Here is a 26,561-nt window from a genome sequence, read left to right as displayed (position 1 = left end):
CGAGCGGACGAATCAGACTTTGGAGACATATTTGAGGTGTTTTGTGTCTGCAGATCAGGATGATTGGGTTGCTTTTTTGCCTTTAGCGGAGTTTGCCCTCAATAATCGGGCCAGCTCTGCCACCTTGGTGTCTCTTTTTTTCTGTAATTCGGGGTTTCATCCTCGATTTTCCTCCGGTCAGGTGGAATCTTCGGATTGTCCTGGAGTGGATGCTGTGGTGGAGAGGTTGCATCAGATTTGGGGGCAGGTGGTGGACAATTTGAAGTTGTCCCAGGAGAAGACTCAGCTTTTTGCCAACCGCCGGCGTCGGGTTGGTCCTCGGCTTTGTGTCGGGGACTTGGTGTGGTTGTCTTCTCGTTTTGTCCCTATGAGGGTTTCTTCTCCTAAGTTTAAGCCTCGGTTCATCGGCCCGTACAAGATATTGGAGATTCTTAACCCTGTGTCCTTCCGTTTGGACCTCCCTGCATCTTTTTCTATTCATAATGTTTTTCATCGGTCATTGTTGCGCAGGTATGAGGTACCGGTTGTGCCTTCCGTTGAGCCTCCTGCTCCGGTGTTGGTTGAGGGCGAGTTGGAGTACGTTGTGGAAAAAATCTTGGACTCCCGTGTTTCCAGACGGAAACTCCAGTATCTGGTCAAATGGAAGGGATACGGTCAGGAGGATAATTCTTGGGTGACTGCCTCTGATGTTCATGCCTCCGATCTGGTCCGTGCCTTTCATAGGGCTCATCCTGATCGCCCTGGTGGTTCTGGTGAGGGTTCGGTGCCCCCTCCTTGAGGGGGGGGTACTGTTGTGAAATTGGATTTTGGGCTCCCCCGGTGGCCACTGGTGGAATTGAACTTGTGTGCATCATCCCCTCTGTTCACCTGTTCCCATCAGGATGTGGGAGTCGCTATTTAACCTTGCTCCTCTGTCACTTCCATGCCGGTCAACATTGTAATCAGAAGCCTTTCTGTGCATGTTCCTGCTACCAGACAACTTCCAGCTAAGTCGGACTTTTGTCCTTGTTTGTTTTTTGCATTTTGTTCCAGTTCACAGCTGCAGTTTCGTTTCTGTGTCTGGAAAGCTCTTGTGATCTGAAATTGCCACTCTGATGTTATGAGTTAATACTGGAGTCTTAAAGTAATTTCAGGATGGTGTATTGATAGGGTTTTCAGCTGACCATGAAAGTACCCTTTCTGTCTTCCTGCTATCTAGTAAGCGGACCTCGATTTTGCTAAACCTATTTTCATACTATGTTTGTCATTTTCATCTTAAATCACCGCCAATATATGTGGGGGCCTCTGTCTGCCTTTCGGGGAAATTTCTCTAGAGGTGAGCCAGGACTATATTTTCCTCTGCCAGGATTAGTTAGTCCTCCGGCCGGCGCTGGGCGTCTAGGGATAAAACGCAGGCTACGCTACCCGGCTACTGTTAGTTGTGCGGCAGGTTTAGTTCATGGTCAGTTTAAGTTTCCATCCTTCCAAGAGCTAGTTCCTATGTATGCTGGGCTATGTTCTCTTGCCATTGAGAACCATAACAGAGAGGTGTCTAGGGAGAGTCAGGAACATCCCACGGCTATTACTAGTGTTGTTGTTAGGATTAGGGACTGCGGTCAGTAGAGATACCACCTTCTCAGAGCTCGTCCCATGTTGCGTTTTAGCCACCAGGTCATATCAGTGTGGCCTCTTAACCACCAGGTCATAACAGTACAGCTGACCTACAATGTGTTAAATGCATCTCAAAAGAGGGAAAAGAAAGTTCTGAGTCATTTTTTTTTCCTTTGTAGCTTGTTTTGTCTTTTTTTTCCCCTTAATCTCTGGGTGGTTCAGGATTTTGGTGCTGATATGGAGTTTCAGGGTCTGTCCTTGCGCGTGGATCAACTCGCTGCAAGGGTACAGAGTATTCAAGATTATGTTGTCCAGACTCCGGTATTAGAGCCTAGAATTCCTATTCCTGACTTATTTTCTGGGGATAGATCTACATTTTTGAACTTTAAAAATAATTGCAGATTGTTTTTTGCTCTGAGACCCCGTTCCTCTGGTGACCCCATTCAGCAGGTGAAGATTGTTATTTCTTTGCTGCGTGGCGACCCGCAGGACTGGGCATTCTCCCTTGAGCCAGGAAATCCTGCATTGCTCAATATTGACGCATTTTTTCAAGCGCTCGGATTGCTGTATGACGAGCCTAATTCTGTGGATCAGGCAGAAAAAACTTTGCTGGCTCTGTGTCAGGGTCAGGAAGCAGCAGAAGTATACTGCCAGAAATTTAGAAAGTGGTCTGTGCTCACAAAATGGAATGAGTATGCCCTGGCAGCGATTTTCAGAAAGGGTCTTTCTGAAGCCCTTAAAGATGTTATGGTGGGGTTTCCTACGCCTGCTGGGTTGAATGAGTCAATGTCTTTGGTCATTCAGATTGATCGGCGCTTGCGCGAGCGCAAGGTGGTGCACCATATGGCAGTGTCCTCTGAGCAGAGTCCTGAGCCTATGCAATGTGATAGGATTTTGACTAGAGCAGAAAGGCAGAAATTCAGACGTCAGAATGGCCTGTGTTTTTACTGTGGTGATTCTGCTCATGCTATTTCTGATTGCCCTAAGCGTACTAAGAGGGTCCCTGGGTCTGTTACCATTAGTACTGTACAGCCTAAATTTCTCTTGTCTGTTACCCTGATTTTCTCATTGTCGTCCTTTTCTGTTATGGCATTTGTGGATTCTGGCGCTGCCCTGAACTTAATGGACTTAGAATTTGCCAAGCGCTGTGGTTTTTCCTTGGAGCCTTTACAGAGCCCTATTCCCTTAAGGGGGATTGATGCTACGCCATTGGCCAAGAATAAACCTCAGTACTGGACACAGTTAACCATGTACATGGCTCCAGCACATCAGGAAAATATTCGCTTTTTGGTGTTGCATAATTTGCATGATGTTGTTGTGCTGGGTTTTCCATGGTTACAGGTACATAATCCAGTGCTGGATTGGAGATCTATGTCTGTAACTGGTTGGGGTTGTCAGGGGATACATAGTGATATTCCTTTGATGTCCATTTCCTCGTCCCCTTCTTCTGAAGTTCCTGAGTTTTTGTCGGATTTCCAGGATATATTTGATGAGCCCAAGTCCAGTTCCCTGCCTCCTCATAGGGACTGCGATTGTGCCATTAATTTGATTCCTGGCTGTAAGTTCCCTAAGGGCCGACTTTTCAATCTGTCTGTGCCAGAGCATGCCACTATGCGGAGTTATGTAAAGGAGTCCTTGGAGAAGGGGCATATTCGCCCATCTTCGTCACCGTTGGGAGCGGGATTTTTTTTTTGTTGCCAAGAAGGATGGCTCATTGAGACCCTGTATAGATTATCGCCTTCTCAATAAGATCACTGTCAAATTCCAGTACCCTTTACCTTTACTTTCTGATTTGTTTGCTCGGATTAAGGGTGCCAGTTGGTTTACTAAAATCGACCTTCGAGGGGCGTATAATCTCGTGCGTATTAAACAAGGTGATGAATGGAAAACAGCATTTAATACGCCCGAAGGCCATTTTGAATATCTTGTGATGCCATTCGGGCTCTCTAATGCTCCATCGGTATTTCAGTCCTTTATGCATTATGTCTTCCGGAATTATCTGGATAAATTCATGATTGTGTATTTGGATGATATTTTGGTTTTCTCCGATGATTGGGAGTCTCATGTGAAGCAGGTTAGGATAGTATTTCAGGTCCTTCGTGCTAATGCGTTGTTTGTGAAGGGGTCTAAGTGCCTCTTTGGAGTTCAGAAGGTTTCTTTTTTGGATTTCATTTTTTCTCCCTCGGCTATTGAAATGGACCCTGTTAAAGTCCAGGCCATTCATGATTGGACTCAACCTACATCTGTAAAGAGCCTTCAGAAATTTTTGGGCTTTGCCAATTTTTATCGCCGCTTTATTGCTAATTTTTCTAGTGTGGTGAAGCCTCTGACCGATTTGACGAGGAAGGGCGCTGATGTGATGAATTGGTTCTCTGCGGCTGTTGAGGCCTTTCAGGAGCTTATGATGTTTCTCTCCCTTTTCAGGTTGAGGTTGATGCTTCTGAGATTGGGGCAGGGGCCGTTTTGTCTCAGAGAAATTCTGATGGCTCGTTGATGAAACCATGTGCTTTCTTCTCCAGAAAGTTTTCGCCTGCTGAGCGTAATTATGATGTTGGCAATCGGGAGTTGTTGGCTATGAAGTGGGCATTTGAGGAGTGGCGACATTGGCTTGAGGGAGCCAAGCATTGCGTGGTGGTCTTGACTGATCAAAAGAATCTGATTTACCTCGAGTCTGCTAAGCGGTTGAATCCTAGACAAGCTCGGTGGTCTCTGTTTTTCTCATGTTTTGATATTGTGGTCTCGTATATTCCGGGATCTAAAAATGTGAAGGCTGATGCCCTTTCTAGGAGTTTTTTGCCTAATTCTCCGGGAGTTCTTGAGCCGGCTGGGATCCTCAAGGAGGGGGTGATTCTTTCTGCCATCTCCCCTGATTTGCGGCGGGTACTTCAGGAGTTTCAGGCTGATAAACCTGACCACTGTCCTGTGGGGAAACTGTTTGTTCCTGATAGATGGACTAGCAGGGTAATTTCTGAGGTTCATTGTTCGGTGTTGGCTGGTCACCCTGGGATTTTCGGGACCAGAGATTTGGTGGCTAGGTCCTTTTGGTGGCCTTCCTTGTCGCGGGATGTGCGTTCGTTTGTGCAGTCCTGTGGGACCTGTGCTCGGGCTAAGCCTTGCTGTTCCCGTGCCAGTGGGTTGCTTTTGCCTTTGCCTATTTCTAAGAGGCCCTGGACGCATATTTCCATGGATTTTATTTCTGATCTTCCTGTTTCTCAGAAGATGTCTGTCGTCTGGGTGGTTTGTGACCGGTTTTCTAAGATGGTCCATTTGGTACCGTTGCCTAAGTTGCCTTCCTCCTCTGATTTGGTTCCATTATTTTTTCAGCATGTGGTTCGTTTGCATGGTATTCCGGAGAATATTGTGTCTGACAGAGGTTCCCAGTTCGTTTCTAGGTTTTGGCGGTCCTTTTGTGCTAGAATGGGCATTGATTTGTCTTTTTCTTCAGCATTCCATCCTCAGACAAATGGCCAAACGGAGCGAACCAATCAGACCTTGGAAACCTATTTGAGATGCTTCGTGTCTGCTGATCAGGATGATTGGGTGACCTTTTTGCCGTTGGCCGAGTTTGCCCTTAATAATCGGGCTAGTTCGGCTACCTTGGTTTCGCCTTTCTTTTGTAACTTTGGTTTTCATCCTCGTTTTTCTTCGGGGCAGCTTGAGCCTTCTGACTGTCCTGGTGTGGATTCTGTTGTGGACAGGTTGCAGCAAATTTGGACTCATGTGGTGGACAATTTGACGTTGTCTCAGGAAAAGGCTCAACGTTTTGCTAACCGTCGTCGGTGTGTTGGTCCCCGGCTTCGTGTTGGGGATTTGGTCTGGTTGTCTTCTCGTCATGTTCCTATGAAGGTTTCTTCCCCTAAGTTCAAGCCTCGCTTTATTGGGCCTTATAAGATTTCTGAAATTATCAATCCGGTGTCTTTTCGTTTGGCCCTTCCAGCTTCCTTTTCCATTCATAATGTGTTCCATAGATCCTTGTTGCGGAGATATGTGGTACCTATGGTTCCCTCCGTTGATCCTCCTGCTCCAGTGTTGGTTGAGGGGGAATTGGAATATGTGGTGGAGAAGATTTTGGATTCTCGTTTTTCGAGGCGGAAGCTTCAGTATCTGGTCAAGTGGAAGGGTTATGGCCAGGAGGATAATTCTTGGGTTGTTGCCTCCGATGTTCATGCTGCCGATTTGGTTCGTGCTTTCCATTTGGCTCGTCCTAATCGGCCTGGGAGCTCTGGTGAGGGTTCGGTGACCCCTCCTCAAGGGGGGGGGTACTGTTGTGAATTCCGTTCTGGAGCTCCCTCCTGTGGTTGCTAATGGTATTTTTGTGAGTTCTGCCCTTGGGCTCCCTCTGGTGGTTTCGAGTGGAACTGCTGCTCCTTTAGGTAGCTGTAGCAGCTGCCTTCACTAATCGCCTTGCCTGGGTTTGTTATTTAAACCTGCTTTGGGCTTTAGTCCATGCCAGCTGTCAATGTTCTTGGTTGGATTTGGTTCTCTCCTTGGATTTCTCATATGGCCTGTCCTTGTCAGCAAAAGATAAGTTTTTGCTAGTTCTTGTTTGTCCATTTGCTTGGACTCTATTGCTCTGCAAATATGTCTCTTTTTGTCCAGCTTGTCACTATGTCATATTCAGGCTAGCTGGAAGTGCTGGGAAAGCAGATTTGCCCCTCCACACCGTGAGTCGGTGTGGAGTTGATTTTTGTAAACTCTGCGTGGATTTTGTAGTTTTTAATACTGACCGCACAGTATCCTTTTCTCTCTGTCTATCAAGTTTAGTATTGTCCTCCTTTGCTGAAATCTGATTTCATTTCTGTGTACGTCATTTCCCTCTCCACTCACAGTCAATATTTGTGGGGGGCTGTCTTTCCTTTTGGGGTTTTCTCTGAGGCAAGATAGCTTTCTATTTCCTTCTTTAGGGGTAGTTAGTTCTTAGGCTGTGAAGAGGTGTCTAGGGAGAGTCAGGAACATCCCACGGCTATTACTAGTGTTGTTGTTAGGATTAGGGACTGCGGTCAGTAGAGATACCACCTTCTCAGAGCTCGTCCCATGTTGCATTTTAGCCACCAGGTCATATCAGTGTGGCCTCTTAACCACCAGGTCATAACAAGGTACCTCCAGAGGAAGTAGTGTGCCAACAGGACGGGAGCGGGGCGTCTTCGCCCTAGCGCACGTGGTGCAAGCTGACACATATGAGAGCACGTCCTGTCGGATTTTGGGCCACCAAAACCGACGTGACACCAACTCCAAAGTACCTCTAACCCCTGGGTGGCCAGCCAGGACAGTATCATGATGCTCCGCCAACACCTTTAGGCGGAGATGAAGCGGTACAAAAGATTTGTTGATGGGAAGCTCAGATGGTACCTCCTCCTGAGCCTCGGCAATCTCAGCCTCAACCTCGGTAGTGAGGGCTGAAACCACAACACCCTTTTGGAGAATGGGTACTGGGTCTTCCCGAGGTTCTCCCCCCAGAAAACGCCTGGACAGAGCATCCGCCTTAGTGTTTTTAGACCCTGGTCTGTAAGTGACAACAAATTTGAACCTCGTGAAAAACATTGCCCAGCGAGCCTGCCTGGGAGACAGACGCCTGGCAGACTCCAAATACAGCAGATTCTTATGGTCGGTAATAACAGTGACCTGATGTACCGACCCCTCCAAGAAGTGTCGCCATTCCTCAAAGGCCAACTTAATAGCCAACAACTCCCTGTTGCCGATATCGTAGTTACTTTCAGCGGACGACAGTTTTTTGGAGAAATAGGCGCACGGACGCAAACCACTCAAGGATGAGCCTTGAGATAGTACTGCCCCCACACCAACCTCAGACGCATCGACTTCCACGACAAAGGGTTTAGATACGTCTGGCTGCACAAGAATGGGGGCTGAAACAAAACTGTTCTTGAGAAATTCAAATGCGCGAACAGTAGCCTCAGGCCAAATGGAGAAATTGGTACCCTTTTTAGTCATGTCAGTTAGCGGTTTAGCAATGATAGAAAAATCCTTGATAAATTTCCTATAGTAGTTAGAAAATCCAAGGAACCGCTGAAGTGCTTTCAGGTTATCAGGACGTTCCCAATGCAGCACCGCTTGCACCTTAGCGGCGTCCATTTTAAAACCAGAAGCAGACACAATATAACCCAAGAACGGCAACTCTTGAGCAAAAAATACACATTTCTCAAGTTTAGCATACAGCTTATTCTCTCTGAGAAGCTGTAACACCTGCCTGGCATGATCTAAATGAGCATCACGGTCGCAAGAATATATGAGGATGTCATCTAGGTACACAATAACAAATTTCCCCAAAACATGCGAGAACACATCATTGATGAAATGTTGGAACACTGCAGGTGCGTTAGTTAACCCAAAAGGCATCACCACATTTTCAAAATGACCCTCAGGGGTATTAAAAGCCGTCTTCCACTCATCACCTTGACGGACTCTTATGAGGTTGTACACCCCCCTGAGGTCAAGCTTGGAAAACCACTTAGCACCTGCCACCTGGTTGAACAAGTCAGGTATCAGTGGCATAGGGTATGGATCATTAACCGTAATCTGGTTCAATTCCCTGAAATCCAAACACGGGCGTAATCCGCCATCTTTCTTCTTCACGAAGAACAACCCTGCTGCCACCGGCGAGGATGACGGCCTGATGTACCCTTTGCTCAAACTTTCAGAAATGTAATCCTTGAGCGCTTGTCTCTCCGGACCGGAGATGTTGAACATCCTTGCTTTAGGCAACTTGGCCCCTGGTTTAAACCTGATAGAACAGTCATAGGAGCGGTGTGGCGGCAACTCTGAACAACCCTTCTCAGAGAACACATCCGCATAATCCTGAAGTGACTCCGGAACGCTTGAAGTCACAGCGGTCACACATGTGGCCAGGCAATTCTCCTGACAGAAATCACTCCACTGGATTATGTCCTGAGTTTTCCAGTCAATCACCGGGTTGTGTGTAGACAACCTTGGAAAACCCAGAACCAATTGTGCCGGAAGACTCTTGAGCACCTTACATGTGACCTGCTCGAAATGAAGAACCCCAATGTGGAGTTTAACCTCAGCCACAAACTCAGTAATCTCCCCCTGTGAAAGAGGAGCAGAATTGATGGTGACCACACGGATAGGATGAGGCAGTTTTTCAATCTTAAAACCAGCAGTGCGCGCAAACTCCTCATCAATGAGATTTGTGGCGGAACCACTATCCAGAAAAATAGTGATTGGTATCTCTCTGCCAGCGACAACAACTTTGGCATAAGCTCAGATTTGACTCCCCCACACCCTCTGAGCTCAGAAGTTTTCCGCCGTTGCGTTTTTCTTTAACAGCAGAGGACAGATATTAATAAAATGACCAGGTTTACCGCAGAAAAAAACAGGCTCCCTGCTTCCTGAGTACAGGGGTACGATTCTTAACATGTGACACCCCTGCGATTTGCATAGATTCCGTGGGCTCACCTGCAGCAACCTCACGTGAACCTAAACCTTCACCCACAGGCGGCGTCTCATGATTCCCCTGACGCAAACGGCGATCAATGCGGACAACAAGACTCATAGCGGAATCTAGTGAAGCAGGAGTCTCGTACATCAGGAGGGCTTTTTTAACCCTATTAGAAACTCCATGAATAAAGTGACTCCGCAATGCTGGCTCATTCCACTGAGTGTCAACCGCCCAGCGGCGAAATTCAGAACAGTAATCCTCTGCAACACGCTCCCCCTGGCAAATAGTGCGTAACTTAGATTCCGCTAGAGCCATTCTGTCTGGATCGTCGTAAATGTGTCCTAGAGCAGAAAAGAAACCCTCCACTGAGTTAAATGCAGCAGAATCAGACGGCAACGAAAATGCCCATGCTTGGGGATCCCCGCTTAATAATGACAACACCAGGCCCACACGTTGAGCCTCATCACCAGAAGAGATCGGGCGCATACGGAAATACAGTTTGCAAGCTTCACGAAAAGAAACAAATTTACTGCGTTCCCCAGCAAATTTTTCAGGCAAAGGAAACTTGGGCTCATTAACTCCTCCTGTCGCTCCAGCCTGTATATTAGATACTGCTAGTCCCTGTTGCTGCACTGCTCCCCTCAACTCAGTGACCTGTAGGGACAGCGCCTCCAACTGGCGGGCCATGGAAGTCATGGGATCCATGACAAAACACAGAGAAGAGAGAAAAAAAAAGGAACCCCCTTTTTTTTTTTTTTTTTTGTGTTAGGCCGATTATAATGTCACGGGAATACAAGGAGGGCGAGAGCTAATAACCTGGGCCCCTGCAATTTCCCTCAGACTAGGGAAACCCTGTCTGACCTTCTACCTGAAGTTTACACTGAAGGTGTGCATGTTCAGGCCTCCACCCTCACCCTGACTCCTGATTCAGCCCTAGACTGAACACCACCGCCCATCACCCAGTGAATGCAATAGACCAATACCAACAGTTATAACAAACAAGGATAAAGGAAAATATACACCACGCCGCAGTCGATCAGGAATACACTATAAAGGTGCAGGGCAAAATAAATACAAATATAGGAAGGAGTAAATAAGACAAAGGAAAATACACCACCAGCAACGATTCTCCAACAACCAGCTCTCCACTCCGGACTGAGATAACTACGGATAAGACAGAAGCTATAATCGGCGACGCCCAAAGATCAGGAGAACCATTAAAAGGAAATGGCATGGCCCAGCTTCCAATCCGAGGATCAGATAAATTAACCCCGGAGCAGCCAGACGAAAACTAGCCGACGCCAATGAGCAAACAGTGGTCAAACGCGGAATTACCGCTGTCTGTCAGACGACCTGGTCTGGACAGTGTCCGACATGACACCATGGCCAAAGCCATACAAATGGACCGCAGAATCTGTGAGAGACGTGGTGAACAGCAGGCTGCCCGTTATACATCCGCGGAGCAGGTCCATTTACTGGAGGTGGAGCCATTGGAGGTTCGAGTTGCCAGTCTTCGTGTTGTAGAGAAAAGACGTAGACAAGATCTTGGGCTCTGTACTGTGACCTTTCTTAGCATTTTCTCAAGAATTGTCCAACTTGTCCTTAGTCTAGCAAACCTAGACTCCCAGGTACCTTTTTCTTCTTCAGATAAAGTACTGATAAATATGATGTCACCCTTCAAGAACCAGATGTTTTCAACATTGACGTCCATTGACTATGGGCCTGCTGCTAACTTTATTGAGTTTGGACTGGTTTTGAAGTTAGGGTTAGGGACAGTTAGTTTAGAAAGACCCATTCAAATATTTGCCATAACAAGACACCATTAGCCCAGAATTTGGTCAAGAGGGTAGCGGTGGATTTCACGGTCCAAGTGGGAGCACTCCACTCTAAGGGTACTGTCACACTCTGCAACTTTCCAACGATCACGACCAGCGATACGACCTGGCCGTGATCGTTGGAAAGTCGTTGTGTGGTCGCTGGAGAGCTGTCACAGCTCTCCTGCGACCAACGATGCCGAAGGCCCCGGGTAACCAGGGTAAACATCGGGTTACTAACCGCAGGGCCGCGCTTAGTAACCCGATGTTTACCCTGGTTACCAGCGTAAAAGTAAAAAAAAACAAACAGTACATACTCACATTCCGGTGTCCTTCAGGTCCCTCGCAGTCTGCATCCCGCTCTGACTGAGTGCCGCCGTAAAGTGAAAGCAGATCACAGCGGTTTTTTTTTTTTTACTTTTACGCTGGTAACCACGGTAAACATCGGGTTACTAAGCGCGGCCCTGCGCTTAGTAACCCGATGTTTACCCTGGTTACAAGCGAACGCATCGCTGGATCGCTGTCACACACAATGATCCAGCGATGACAGCGGGAGATCCAGCGACGAAATAAAGTTTCAAACGATCTGCTACGACGTACGATTCTCAGCGGGGTCCATGATCGCAGTAGCGTGTCAGACACTGCGATATCGTATGGATATCGCTGGAACATCACGGATCGTACCGTCGTAGCGATCAAAGTGCCACTGTGTGACAGTACCCTTAATCCACGTCCTGTTATCTTTTGAATAATTTACCTGATGGCTTGATACTGGGGTTTCTATGGTTACAGATTCACAACCCTGTTATTGACTGGTGTCAGAAGGAGATACTACCCCCCCATCGTCCTTATGAGTATGCTATAATTTTGTCCCTATTGCCAAATCGTCTAAAGCTCGCCTCTACATAGTTGTCTGGCCCTGAATGGACCACCATGAAAGAACATGTTAACGAAAGTTTACGGAAGGGTCATACCCGTCCTTCCTCCTTCCCTGTAGCTGCCAGATTTTTCTTTGTAAAAAAGAAATATGGGGGTCTCCGTTTTTTTCCTTGAGTTCCAAGAACTAAACAAAATCACGATTAAAAATACGTACCCACTTCCACTCATCCACAAACTATATAATCAGCTTCTGGGTTCCAGGATGCTATCTAAACTTGATCTCAGAGTGGCTTACAATTTGATACACTTCTGGAAGAGTGATGAGTGGAAAATTGCATTTTTAACGTCTGAGGGTCTATGTGAAAATCTTGTCATACCATTTGGGTTATCCAATGTACCTGCTGTGGTGCATTTAACCTTTTGTGTTACCCTTATTTCCTCATAGATTGTACACTTGCGAGCAGGGCCCTCATTCCTCTTGGTATCTGTTGAATTATGCGTTACTCTGTAATATCTTTATTGTCTGTACAAGTCCCCCTGTAATGCAAGGTGCTGTAAAATATTTTGGTGCTATAGAAATAAAAAATATTAATAATAATAATAATAATAATAAAGCTGCCTGAAGAATGGACAGATCTTTTTTAAAACCGCTTCAAGACTTTTTTGCATATGCTTAATATTTTTAACATTTATTAAGCACTTTTTCAGGTGGATTCCAGGCGGAAGGATGCCTTGTACACATATCCATATAAGTTAAATCTCCAGGTCAGATGTTCTTTAGTGCCCTTTTTAGTGGAGGAATTTTTTACCAAACACCTTCTGCTGTATAATATACCTCACTGAGGCCTCTCTGACTACATAAATAAGTCAACTGGTATAGCTACCCCATAAATTGTCCCATACAGTTTTCAGTCCTTTTTCCCTTCAAATTGTAGGGAGAGCTTAGTGCATAGGAGTCTACTCAGCTAAGATTGAACAGAATGGAAGCCTGTAAAATCTCTAAAAACTGAACTTCCCAGAGTGGTGGCAGCAGGAAAATGCTCTGGCTCCAAGGCGGTAAGCACAAGTTTCGAGCCAATTGCCCTTTGCCCCACAATGTTCTGCATCTATGTTTTTTTGCTTGCTCAAAGTTACACAGGTTTCAGGGAAAAATAAAAAATATAGGCATTATCATGTTCTAAATGGTGAGGCCACAGGAGAAAAACATTGAGAAGCCTTGGCCTAGGCTACCTGTCATACACCTAGAAAGACAGCGCTGTGCTGGAGGAGAGGTGTTGGATGAACTCATTACCTTATATCGTGTTCTGTGCCAATGCAATCAGGCATTTATGGTGTCACTTTTTAAAATACAAATTGCATTATAGTAATTATATGACTCATGCAATGATGTTAGGATGAAGAACAGCACAAGGAAAAAAAACAAGAAAACCTAATTATTTAAATGAGTACAGGAAGGAAATGTTATGGTGAAATATTTCCACAGCTCGTGAAATACATGTACAAGTTCAGTTTCCGTTATACTCCGAGCATTTCCAGTATGAGCTCACTTTTGATGAGCTGTCATTTAAATATGAGGATAGCATAAGCAGCGTCGGACTGGAGCACCTTGGGCCCACCAGAGAAAATCATTCTTGGGGCCCACTATGTAGCTACATGGAAATAAATACAAGACCACCAATTGTGCGGTAAAACACGATAATATCATGGTATAATATAAGGTAGTACACGTCTTAATTATGTAGCAGGGGTTGGGGTAGCCCCCTCATAGAAAATAAAGTAGCCCCCTCATAGGGTACAATGTATCCCCCTCACAGAATATAATGCAGCCCCCTATAGAATATAATGTAGCCCCCCCCATAGAATATAATGCAACCAGCCTCAGAGTATAATGCAGCCCCCAATAAGGTATAATGTAGCCCCCTTACAGTATAGTGCAACCCCCCTCATAAGGTATAATGCAGCCCCTTCATGGAATATAATGTAGCCCCCCATAGGGTATCATGCAGCTCACCCTCCCCATAGGGTATCAGGCAGCTCACTCCCCCCATAGGGCATCATGCAGCTCATTCCCCCCCATAGGGCATCATGCAGCTCATTCCCCCATAGGGTATCATGCAGCTCACCCTCCGCATAGGGTATCATGCAGCTCACTCCCCCATAGGGCATCATGCAGCTCATCCCCCCATAGGGCATCATGCAGCTCACCCCCCTTGCCCCATAGGGCATCATGCAGCTCACCCACTTGCCCCATAGGGAATCATGCAGATCACCCCCCTTGCCCCACAGGGCATCATGCAGCTCCCCCCTTGCCCCATAGGGCATCATGCAGCTCATTCCCCCATAGGGCATCATGCAGCTCACCCCCCCTTGTCCCATAGGGCATCATGCAGATCACCCCCCTTGCCTCATTGGGCATCATACAGCTCACCCCCCCTTGCCCCATAGGGCATCATGCAGATCACCCCCTTGCCCCATAGGGCATTATGAAGCTCACCTCCCCCTTGCCCCATAGGGCATCATGCAGCTCACCCCTCTTGCCCCTTAGGGCATCATGCAGCTCATTCCCCCTATAGGGCATCATGCAGCTCACCCCCCTTGCCCCATAGGGCATCATGCAGTTCACCTCCCTTGCCTCATTGGGCATCATACAGCTCACCCCCCCTTGCCCCATAGGGCATCATGCAGATCACCCCCCTTGCCCCATAGGGCATCATGCAGATCACCCCTCCTTGCCCCATAGGGCATTATGAAGCTCACCCCCCTTGCCCCATAGGGCATCATGCAGCTCACCCCCCCTTGCCCCATAGGACATCATGCAGCTTACCATCCCCATACAACCAGGACTCAATAATAAAAAAACATAAAAAAGCACAATACTCACCTCTCCTCCTCGCTCCCACGCTGACTCCAGCAGCGGCTCTGCTCCGATGTCAGGAGCTGCGCTACTGTCGGCCTCACACACAGCAGGTGCACGATGAAGTGACTTCATCGCGCACCTGCTGTGTGTCTGCGGTGAGGGGAATCATGGGAGAGGGAGCATCATCTGACGCTCTCTCCCCATTAATGAGTGTTGGGGGGCGGCGTTGGCGCCTGGACCCCTGGCTTACGGCCCCATAGCGCCTGTGTGAGCTGGGGGCCCCTGAGGGAGCGGGGGTTCCCTGGTCTGCAGGCTCTGATAGCAGGCAGTGTTTAGCCACAATTAGCAGCAAACGCTGCCCGCTATTATAGTGAAATTAATTCACTCCTCTCCACGCCTATGGGGGCATGGGGAAACGTGAATATTAATTTCACTTTAGCAGCGGGGACAGGCTTTGGCTTCCTGTCACCCGCTGCTGCTCCGCTGGTACCGGGGGCCCCATAGCAGCTGCGTGGTGTGTGCTATTAGCGACACCCCACTTGCTGGGGGCCCCTGGAGCAGCGGCGGCCCTAGTCAGCTGCTAGCACTGTATGCCAGCAGGTGTCAGGGCCTGGGCCCACCGGAGAATCCTCTGGTTCTCCGGTGGGCCAGTCCGACCCTGGCATCAGTAGTAATAAATGGGAAGAGGAAACACTTGAATGCCCCCGTGGTCACTGTAACAGCACATTGTTTTCTTCTGGGTTTGTCACAATCTTTATCTACAGAAGAAACGAGAGAAGACAGACACTAAAGGAACTAGGGAAAGTAGGAGCAGCCCTCTTCTCACTACACGCTTACACTAGGCGAAAATATTTAATCATGTCCTTAGGCTGCAGAGATATTTGCAGTTTTGTGCAAAATAAAAAACAAAAACAAAGTGGCTGTGCAAAGTGTGAACGCAGCCATAGTCTTCAGTTTTCCATTGAAGGTTAAGGATTGTTTAGAAATCCTACAGATCCCATTATCAATGAAGGTGCTGTCCAGTGCTTCGACTGTATTTTTGCCCCTAAAAAGATAAAATGTATGCTAACGGTTATTACAGTAAAATGTGTTTATATGCATATATAAATAACAATGTAAACCTTCCTCTATATAAACAGGAGTGGACTCAGACAGAACAGGGCCCCTGTGGAAACCAATATACAGACCCTTTGCTGTCCAATAGTTCATCTGGGTGGCTGCACAGGTTGTACCAATGCCATGTCCGCCCCTGACCAAGACTTTGTAATGTACGGTAGTTTACCATTCTGTGACAATCCACTCAGTAGGACAGACTGTGCTGACATCTACAGCGATGGTTGTAGACCCTATTATCAATGTGGGTGTGCAATTTCCTGTATCTACATTAATCTAACTGTAATCCATCACCTATTACAAATTTCATATCAAGAGAGAAAAAGCTGGCACCAGTATCCAGAGACCTTCTGTGTAGGGCAGTAAATACTATACACATAATGCGGCTGACCAGAATCACAGCCTTGTTTGTGGTGCTTCACTTGAAAACAACGGCGTGCAGAAACTTTTTTTGTTCAGAAGAAGAATAAGTGGCACTCACTCCGGATGGTAAACCACATGCTACCCTTATTCAACAGACATGTGAAAGTGTCAGTGAGGGCTGCACATGCAGGCGGCATTTCTATACACATTTTATATCATTTCGTTAAAGCAAAAAATCGTCCTTCTGCACCCCAGATTGTTCGGGTTTGGATACGTTTCAACAATACAATGCCACAAGAATCTAGAAGTTTCTATTACATTAGTAACGGTAACATTCCGTTTGTTCCGTGTAGAGGAGTAGACAAACGGAATTCATGTGCAAAACTGATTATACAAATGGAAGCAGAGGGGTCCCATTAATTATTATGGGGTCCGTCTGGGTTGTTTTGAACCAGTTTTTATAATGGAAGAAAACGTTCTGCATGACACAGTTTTTCTTCTGTTCTAAAAATGGACACATATTGGAACTCAGACACCCCCTGTAAAATTGGGGTCCCTTTGTAATGCAACTGATGCAGTTTCGACATCAATTCTGTTTTTCCTCTAAATGCATCAGTGGAAATGCAAATTAGGACATAGCCTAAAGTATCTCCTTTTTTCCCTTCTAGTGTACAGATTTGATCCTGAATACAGGATATGAAGTAATAATTCAGAGATTACTGGATGGGAGGAAGTTTTGTAAGGATGTAGAGGACCTACTGAAGCAAAGGTAAAAATTATTAGTTTATCACATGTTTTAAGAAGGTGGCTACTGTTGACTTTTAGTTTTAAAGTACATTACCAGTGGTATCACTACAGTTATCTGGTTTCTTTATTAATAACTATATTTATATGTGAGTTGAAAAGTGCTGTTTTATTATGTGGAGTCATGCTTCTTATGTCTGTAAATACACTGCTCCAAAAAAATGAAAGGAAAGACATAATTCACACATCGAATCTCGATAAATGAGAGACTCGAGTGAAAAATAATTTCTGATATAAATTATCTAATTTGTCGGGGAACAAAATGATGCATCAAAGATCAACAGTAACCCAAATCATCCAGCAATGGAGGGCTACTTTCTAAATCACACTGTACATAAAAGTAAATAGAAATCACAGGTGAACACAACTTACGTGAACTTCATCATAGCGACTCATAATCTGAGTCTCTAGTGAGTATGGACACAGTGGACAAGTGGATAGTGTCTTTGGAGATCTCTTCTTCTGGAAGAGATTATCAGGGAGCTCCTGGACAATCGGTGTACCTTGTACTGTCAGACATACTGATACACAATATCTCAAAAGTTCTCAATTTGATTGAAATCTGGGGAACATGAGGTCCAGTTCATGGCTTCAATGCCTTCATCATTTAGGAACTGCCTAAACACTCTGACCAGGTGAGGCAGGACATTGTCCTTCACCAGGAAGAACCCAGGGTTTACAGCATCAGCATAAGGTCTGACAGCAGCTCTTAGGATTTCAATCCAGTACCTAACAGCAGTCTGGCCATTGTTGATAGTTAAATGGAGGTTTGTGTGGCCCTTCAAGGATAAATTTGTGTCCCAGTCCATTATTGACTCTACACTAAACAAGTCATGATAAGTGAAGTTGCCGCCACATTGTAACATATTTAACATTGTAACATTCGCCACTGCATCTCCAGACTGTTTCACATCTGTCACATATGCTCAGTTTGAACTTTTTCCCATATGTGAACACTAAGGCTACTTTCACATTTCCGTCTTTTTTCCAGTCACAATGCGTCGTTCTGTGGAAAAAACGCATCCTGCAAAGTTGCCCGCTGGATGCCTTTTTTTTCACATAGACTTGTATTACCAACGCATCGCGACGTATGGACACACGTTCCATACGTCGTGCACTGGATGCGTCGGTATTTGGCGGGCCGTCGTATCGAAAAAACGTTCAAAGGAATGTTTTTTCGTACGTTGTGTCCTGCATCTTTTACTGCGCATGCCCAGCCGGAACTCCACCCCCTCTTCCCTGGAACTATACAATGGGCAGCGGACGCGTTGAAACACTGCGTCCGCTGCTCACGTCACTCACAAATTCACAAACTTCCATCGGTACTTCGCGCCGACACTTGGCGATGGCTGAGTACCGACGGAAATGTGAAAGAAGCCTTAGAGATGCCAAAAGTGTACCTGTCAATCAATCTCCACAGTGCTGGGTTGTGAGCAAAGGTCCCACAGGATGTCACATCCTCATAGTCTGTTTCTGACCAGTAGCTAACTGGAGGTCATTTTGTAGGGCTTTGATAGTGCTCCTTCAGTTTCTCCTCACACAAAGGGTTGATGCCATTCTTTTGCCCTGTATAATTCTCCTCATGTAACAGCTCAAGTCCTGGTATCTGCTCCATAATCTTGAGACTGTGCTGGGAGACACAGCAAACCTTCATGCAATGGCGTGTATTGATGTGCCATCTTGGAGGAGCAGGACTACCTGTGTACGCGGAATAGCCTTCAGGTACAGCCTTATACTACCAATAATAAAAAAAATTAGCGAAATACAAAACTAGAGAATAAGTCATCGCCTGGCGCCACCTCCTCCTGCATGACTAACAACTCCTTTGCCTGAAGTTATACAACATAAATGCTGCCAGGCAGGCAGGATGAGAGCAGGGCTGGGTGAGGAATAGAGCTGGAGTGACAGAGGCTTCAGATCTACAGTCTCATTTGCATATTAATTCAAATGCTGATTTCTCAGTAATGGAGGAAAAAACGGCCAGGTAAAGATAATACTGGGCTTGTCTTGTCAAATAGTGTGAGGTATAAATCATACATATACAGCTCTGGCAAAAATTAAGAGACCACCACATCAAAACCCTGTCATGGGCAGCCCAATCTCCAGAACTGAACCCCATTGAAAACCTCTGGAATGTAATCAAGAGGATGATGGATAGTCACAAGCCATCCAACAAAGAAGAACTGCTTACATTTTTGCACCAGGAGCAGTGTGAAAGACTGGTGGAAAGCATGCCAAGACACATGAAAGATGTGATTAAAAATCATGGTTATTCCACAAAATATTGATTTCTGAACTCTTCCTGAGTTAAAACATTAGTATTGTTGTTTCTAAATGATTATGAACTTGTTTTCTTTGAGGTTTGAAAGCACTGGGGCTTTTTTCATTTCATTTTGACCATTTTTCTTTGTCAGAAATAAAAATACAAAATTTATTGCTTGGAAATTCGGGGACATGTTGTCAGAAGTTTGTAGACTAAATTAACAATTTACATTTTACTCAAAAATATACCTATAAAGAGAAAAATCAGACAAACTGAACATTTTGCAGTGGTCTCTTACTTTTTGCCAGAGCTGTAGGTACCCTTTAGTGCTTTTTTAACATTCAGAAATGCTGGGATTACACACTTAAAAAACTCGAAAATTAGTAACAGCTAAAGGTCAAGAGGGAATCAAGAATATAAACAAGTGACCTTAATCCTAAATGATATAGCAAATAAAACATAACCTTTACTCAATATCTCTAAAACCATGAAAAACAACCACAGTCAAACACGACAGACAACCGTGTTCTCTGAACATAAGGTTATGTTCAGAGAGCACGGTTGTCTGTCGTGTTTGACTGTGGTTGTTTTTCATGGTTTTAGAGATATTGAGTTAGGGTATGTGCACACGTTCAGGTTTTTTCACGTTTTTTCGCGGTAAAAACGCTATAAAAACTCATTAAAAACGCATGCATTATGCATTCTATCATTTAGAATGCATTCTGCATGTTTTGTGCACATGGTGCGTTTTTTTTCCACGAAAAAAACGCATCGCGGTAAAAGAAGCAGCATGCTCATTAATTTTGCGGATTTTCCGCGTTTTTCCCGCAATTCTATGCATTTGGAAAAAACGCATGAAAAAATGCACAAAAAAGCGTCAAAAACGCGTCAAAACGCGTCAAAAAACACACAAAAAAACGCATGCGGATTTCTGGCAGAAATGTCCGGTTTTTGTCAGGAAAATTTCTGCTAGAAATCCTGACGTGTGCACATGGCCTAAAGGTTATGTTTTATTTGATATATCATTTAGGATTAAGGTCACTTGTTTATATCCTTGATTACACACTTAAAACATAATTGCAATTTTTCCTACGTTTACTCAGGCTCCTACTTTCAAACCTGTAGTGAAAATGCACCAAAAATGCACAGTTCTGCTTCGTTGTTTAATCACACAGTGGGAAGGAATTTCATGAAATCGCATCCTCTTTCCTTGAAGTGTTTCTGTTCAGAAAAGTATTGGAAAAAAGGTACACATTTACATTATGTGGGAACATAGCCTTAGAGAGCTCTTCAACTGACATCTATTCCTCCTGACTCCACCATTACTCTTGACCTGGCTCAGTGTGCATGTGTTCTCAATAGAGAAAGGGGAATAAACTGCTGCCTGATATTTCATAAAAAATGTATCTACTACTTAGTGGTAGTAGAGTGTGTTTTGACACCCCATGGACTTATAGTATTTTGGTCAAACATGGCTCTGTGCGCTAGAACTCCCCTTTAAGGCCTCATTCACATGGCCGTGTTGCACATATCCGTTTTTTTTTCACAGATACAACACGTACCCATTGTTGTCTGTGGGACTGTTCACATGTCCATATTTTGTCATGGATCCTATTTCCATGTAAAACAGATGGAAGCATGTCTGTTTTTGCAGCATGGATGCAAAGGGCCAATACAAATCTATGGCACAGCCATCTGTGCTGTATGTATTTAACATTGCAAAGTACAGGAGAAGCTTTTTCATTTATTTATTTCTCCATCCATGAAAAACCCTGATGACACTGATGGTGAAAACGGACACACGGACCGTACATCCATGACACACTGATACGGTTCACATACATGTTTAAACACGGATGTGTGAATGAGGCCCTAGACATAATCCTGCAAAACTATAGATGTACATTGTTATCCATCAGCCAGCAAGGCGTATGTAATTTCATAAGTAAAGCACTCATTATAAAGGACATATAACAGACATGACTAGTAAGAAGTAACATCAGTAGGGAGTTGAGATTCTGTGGCCACTTCTACTTTTTAACCACAGATCTAAAGTCTTAGAACAGCTGTAAGATTCCTATTAGTTTATATAAGAAGTGCTTTTGTCAGCTTCCCAAACACACTGCAGCCTAAAACCACATCTTACCATAAATAATGGCAGTGACAGTCACATGCCTGCCCATGTCAGCTGCATATTGCAGAACCGCTAATGTGTTCACTTAGCAACAACCAAAGGAAACAGAGAACTGAATACAAATATTTAGTTCATAAAACAATCTTGAGGTCACATATATAATAAATAAAACTAAATACAGTTAGTGCCTATAGAAACCATTCAGAGGACCACTTTATTTTTGTGTAGATAAGATAATAACGGTTATAAAATAACACTATTGTACTCCAGTGCATTGTTAAAAACTCTCGATTCGCAGTTATCTTTCCATGTAAACAGGGTGACGATCACCTGATGAATGGGCAAAAACGGTTGTTCGTAGGGTGAAATGATCTTTTGTGCAGCGCAAAAGATCATCATTCTCAGCGAAGCATCGCCCTTTGTGATCAGGACTTGCACTGCCGAGACCCATGCCAGACTACACGCTCTGAGCGATCTAGTATAAGTCGCTCAGTGCGCATAGTTTACTTTCAACTGTCATTTAAATGACCGCCAATTGGTAAAAGTTTACCGGTCAGGTTTCCTATCGTGTCCCTGGTCAGTCCATGTAAACGGACCCTTACTTTCAACTAATTTACTTTATTCTAATAAAAAAATAATGTTTTCATCCTTTTGACCAGGGCTACGGCAGAAGAAAAATATGGAAAAGAACTGGTTCAAATTGCAAAAAAGGCTGCAGGACTAACAGAAATCAAGTAAGCACTGACATTTTCAGCAAGATGATCATTTATCGTCATTGATGAAGTACAAGAAATTTGGTTCTCAATAGCTCTCATGACTGGGAAAAGGAGAAGCAGGACACCTCGGTGGCCGGATGTCTCAGGTTTAGATAAACCACAGCTAAACTAAAACTTAAAAGAAAACTCAATTCATTGGATGATTAAAAAAATAATAGATTTCCTTCTGCAACTTATGAACAATGGGAAATGTTACAAAAACGTTTAGGGCATGTTCAGGCAAGGCAGTTTTATCGTAGGTATGTTTGTGACTGTCCCATTCATCTAACTGGGGTTTACAAAAATCCATGTGCGTGCTGCAGAAACAACCTCAGTCAGATGAATAAAACTGATTTTCAGAATATCCTGATATTTTCAGGATATTCATGAATCTTTTTTATAACTTATGTACTGAAATACTGCAAATAACTGTTTTAAAGTTGATCTGTCACTTTAGGTAGTGTTTCAGAGTAAGCTGTCCACTGCATCCAAAGTGCTGATGGCTATTGAACCGAGGTGAATCCGCATGTGATCACTGAACCGTGCGGAATCACCATGCCCATTGTACTGGTGAAATTTATCTTGCGGAGACTCACATCTCCGCAAGAGAAATAGACATGTTGCAGTCTTGAAAGACGCGCCGCATGTCAGTCTCCGCAAGTAAGCCGCGGGCATCTGTGCACATATAGTGGACATAATATTTAAAGAAATCCCATCCAATATGCTATAACAGCTGTACGCTGCAGATTTGACGCTGCATAAGTACGCAGCGTCCAACCTGCAGTGTTTACTGATCATCTGCACACACCCTTAGAGTTCTATTCCTATGAGCATAAATCTGATAGGCATCCTTTTATGGTCCTCCTAAAAGGGTCTGAAAGGTGTACTAAGATCACAGACCAGTGGGCAATGGGATAGCTAGATACCTATCGTTACCCCACAATCTATGTTGTTGGGAATGAGTTTGCTTTTTGATTGGGTAAGAGAGCACCAACTCTCTGCCTAAACACTTGTTTGTTCCGCTAATAGCTTTTCACTGTCTAGAGCTAGTAGTGTTAATGGGCATGTTCCATGTGGGGTTATTCTGCAGGTAAATGTCGTTACAGTAATTCTTGGCTTCCAGGAGAAAATTGGCTTATTTCCTCCCATGAACTGCCGGCTTTCAGTAATAGAAGCATGTACAGAGCGGCTTCAGTCACCGCTCACATCTGTGCAGAGCAAGTATCCAAAAGATAAATGTCAGGCCGCACCCTAAATCAACATTGTCTCTGTGGACATAAGGGCGCACGTCCTCACCAGGGGGTCCATCCCAGACGAAAAATCCCAATTCAAATGAAGAAACGGACAGCACCACACCAGGAAGTGAAGAAAAGCAGCTCACATTTTATTCTGCCTCCTGCGGCAACGTTTCGGTCCGAAGACCTTTGTCAAGCACAGTACAAAACATTCCAACCACCATTATATATCCTTAAACCCTCCCCATCCATTAACCAACAACCAATGGGGATCACACAATGTAATAGAAAACACATACAACGACACAATCTAATATATAAAGCTGAATGTGTGTGTGTGTGTATGTATGTATGTATGTATGTATGTCCGGGATTGGCATCTGAACCGTAGCAGCTACAGCCACAAAATTTTGCACAGTCACACGTCTGGACCCCGAGAGCGTCATAGGCTATGTTGTGAGGTGAAATTTTAACCCCGCGCTTTCCAATTCACCAAACAATTTTGCCCCTATCTATATAATGGGGAAAAAGTGAAAGGAAAAGTGTTGGAGGCGTCGCAGCTACAGGCACAAAATTTTGCACAGTCACACGTCTGGACCCTGAGAGCGTCAAAGCTATATTGTGAGGTGAAATTTTAACCCCGCGCTTTCCAAGTCACCAAACAATTTTGCCCCTATCTACATAATGGGGAAAAAATGAAAGGAAAAGTGTTGGAGGCAAATTAACAGCTGCCAGATGTGAACAAGGGGGACTTAAAGAATGACAGCGATGGCACCAAAGAGTATATACTGTACAGTTGCTAAGGTGGGGCCCCAACATGGGATAATCACACCACCACGGGGATATGAACACACACACAAAATGCGCCACACACTACCACGTGCTCGAACACATATACCACCCTCAGTGCACATTTCACCACACATACACCAACCTCGCCACATAAAAGTAGAAACACAAAAGTCGCCGCTCAAAACTCGCCACGCGCAAAACTCTCCACATGCAAAACTCGCCACACGTGCAAAACTCGCCACACGCAAAACTTGCACACGCAGAAAAATTGCCACACGCAGAAAAATTGCCACATGCACAAAAGTTGCAACACATGCAAAAGTTGCCTCACACAAAACTTGCACATACTCAAAAGGCACCACACATAAAACTCGCCACGCGCAAAACTCGCCATGCGCAAAACTTGCTGCACACAACTTGCTACACTAACCTGTCACATGCAACTCGACACACAAAAAGTTGCTACACGCATGTCGCCACACAAAACTCATCTCACAAAAGTCCCTACATGCATGTCGCCACACGCAACTCAACACACACAACTTGACACACGAAACTCGCCCTAAAACACACACAAGTCTGGTATCCTTCAAAAATAAAAATCTGATTAATAAGCAGACAAACTACAAGAGCAACAAATGTACCATATAGGAATCCGGCAGCTGTCAGTCACATGACCAGTCTATTATGTGTATGTGTGAGCTAATATATACTGCCAGGGGGTGGGCTTACTGTTGGCTGGGGATTTATCAGGCTGCCATTTTAGCTTACAAATACTGAGGTAAAAATACTGACCAAATAACGTGTGAACGAGGGCTAATACAGGAGGAGATGGCATACAGCTATATACTATATACAGGAGATGACACACAGGTATATACTATTTACAGGGGAGATGACACACAGGTATATACTATATACAGGAGGAGATGACACACAGATATATACTATATACAGGAGAGATGACACACAGGTATATACTATATAGAGGAGGAGATGACATACAGGTACATACTACATACAGGAGGAGATGACATACAGGTATATACTATATACAGGAGGAGATGACACACAGGTATATACTATATACAGGAGCAGATTACCTACAGGTATATAGTATATACAGGAGGAGATGACACAGGTATATGCTATGTATAGGAGGAGATGACATACAGGTATATACTATATACAGGAGATGACACACAGATATATACTATATATAGGTGAGATGACACACAGGTATATACTATATACAGGAGATTACATACAGGTATATCTAATATATAAAGCTGAATGTGTGTATGTATGTATGTGTGTATGTCCGGGATTGGCATCTGTACCGTCGCAGCTACAGCCACAAAATTTTGCACAGTCACACGTCTGGACCCCGAGAGCGTCATAGGCTATGTTGTGAGGTGAAATTTTAACCCCGCGCGTTCCAATTCACCAAACAATTTTGCTCCTATCTACATAATGTGGAAAAAGTGAAGGGAAAAGTGTTGGAGGAAAATTGACAGCTGCCAGATGTGAACAATGAGGACTTAAAGAATGAGAGCGATGGCGACAAAGAGTATATACCGTACAGTTGCTAAGGTGGGGCCCCGACATGGGATACTCACCACACACGGGGATATGAACACAAACACAAAATGCGCCACACACTACCACGTGCTTGAACACATATACCACCCTCAGCACACATTTCACCACACACACACACCAACCTCGCCACATAAAAGTCGAAACACAAAAGTCACCACTCAAAACTCGCTACATGCAAAACTCGCCATATGCAAAACTAGGCTCACGCAAAACTCGCCACACGTGCAAAACTCACCTCATGGAAAACTCACCTCATGCAAAACTTGCACACACAGAAAAATTGCCACATGTACAAAAGTTGCACCACATGCAAAAGTTGCCTCACACAAAACTTGCACATACTCAAAATGCACCACACATAAAACTCGCCACGCGCAAAACTCGCCATGCACAAATCTTGCTGCACACAACTTGCTACACTAACCTGTCACATGCAACTCAACACACAAAATGTTGCTACACGCATGTCGCCACACAAAACTCATCTCACAAAAGTCGCTACATGCATGTCGCCACACGCAACTCAACACACACAACTTGACACATAAAACTCGCCCTAAAACACACACAAGTCTGGTATTGTCCTTCAAAAATAAAAATCTGATTAATAAGCAAACTACAAGAGCAACAAATGTACCATATAGGAAATACGGCAGCTGTCAGTCACATGACCTGTCTATTATGTGTATGTGTGAGCTAATATATACTGCCAGGGGGGAGGGCTTCCTGTTGGCTGGGGATTTATCAGGCTGCCAATAGCAACCAATCACAGCTCAGCTTCTATTTTGCTACAGTTAATTAACCTGAGCTCTGATTGGTTAATATAGGCAACAAAGACATTCTCAGTATAACAAAGCTAATATATGTTGTGAAATGCTTCTATTTGCTTAGTTTTTGCCTTTTAATAATTACATTTCTATCTATTTGTTTTGTGGTTTTTGTGTGC

At 44.7% G+C, this 26,561-nt stretch overlaps 1 protein-coding gene across 1 annotated transcript in view; it reads left to right on the top strand.

The window, feature by feature from the left end:
• PSTPIP1 (proline-serine-threonine phosphatase interacting protein 1) overlaps positions 1 to 26,561 on the top strand; it is a 137,982-nt gene that overhangs the window by 30,414 nt on the left and 81,007 nt on the right. Inside the window, exons 2-3 of the mRNA XM_077264244.1 lie at positions 16,699 to 16,799; positions 21,891 to 21,965. Of these exons, the coding sequence (XP_077120359.1) occupies positions 16,699 to 16,799; positions 21,891 to 21,965 (176 nt within the window). The remainder of the gene's footprint in view (positions 1 to 16,698; positions 16,800 to 21,890; positions 21,966 to 26,561) is intronic.

The sequence above is a fragment of the Ranitomeya variabilis genome, chromosome 5, assembly GCF_051348905.1.
Source record: "Ranitomeya variabilis isolate aRanVar5 chromosome 5, aRanVar5.hap1, whole genome shotgun sequence".
In the NCBI taxonomy this organism is placed as follows: domain Eukaryota; kingdom Metazoa; phylum Chordata; class Amphibia; order Anura; family Dendrobatidae; genus Ranitomeya; species Ranitomeya variabilis.
This window is presented reverse-complemented; position numbering and strand designations above follow the sequence as displayed.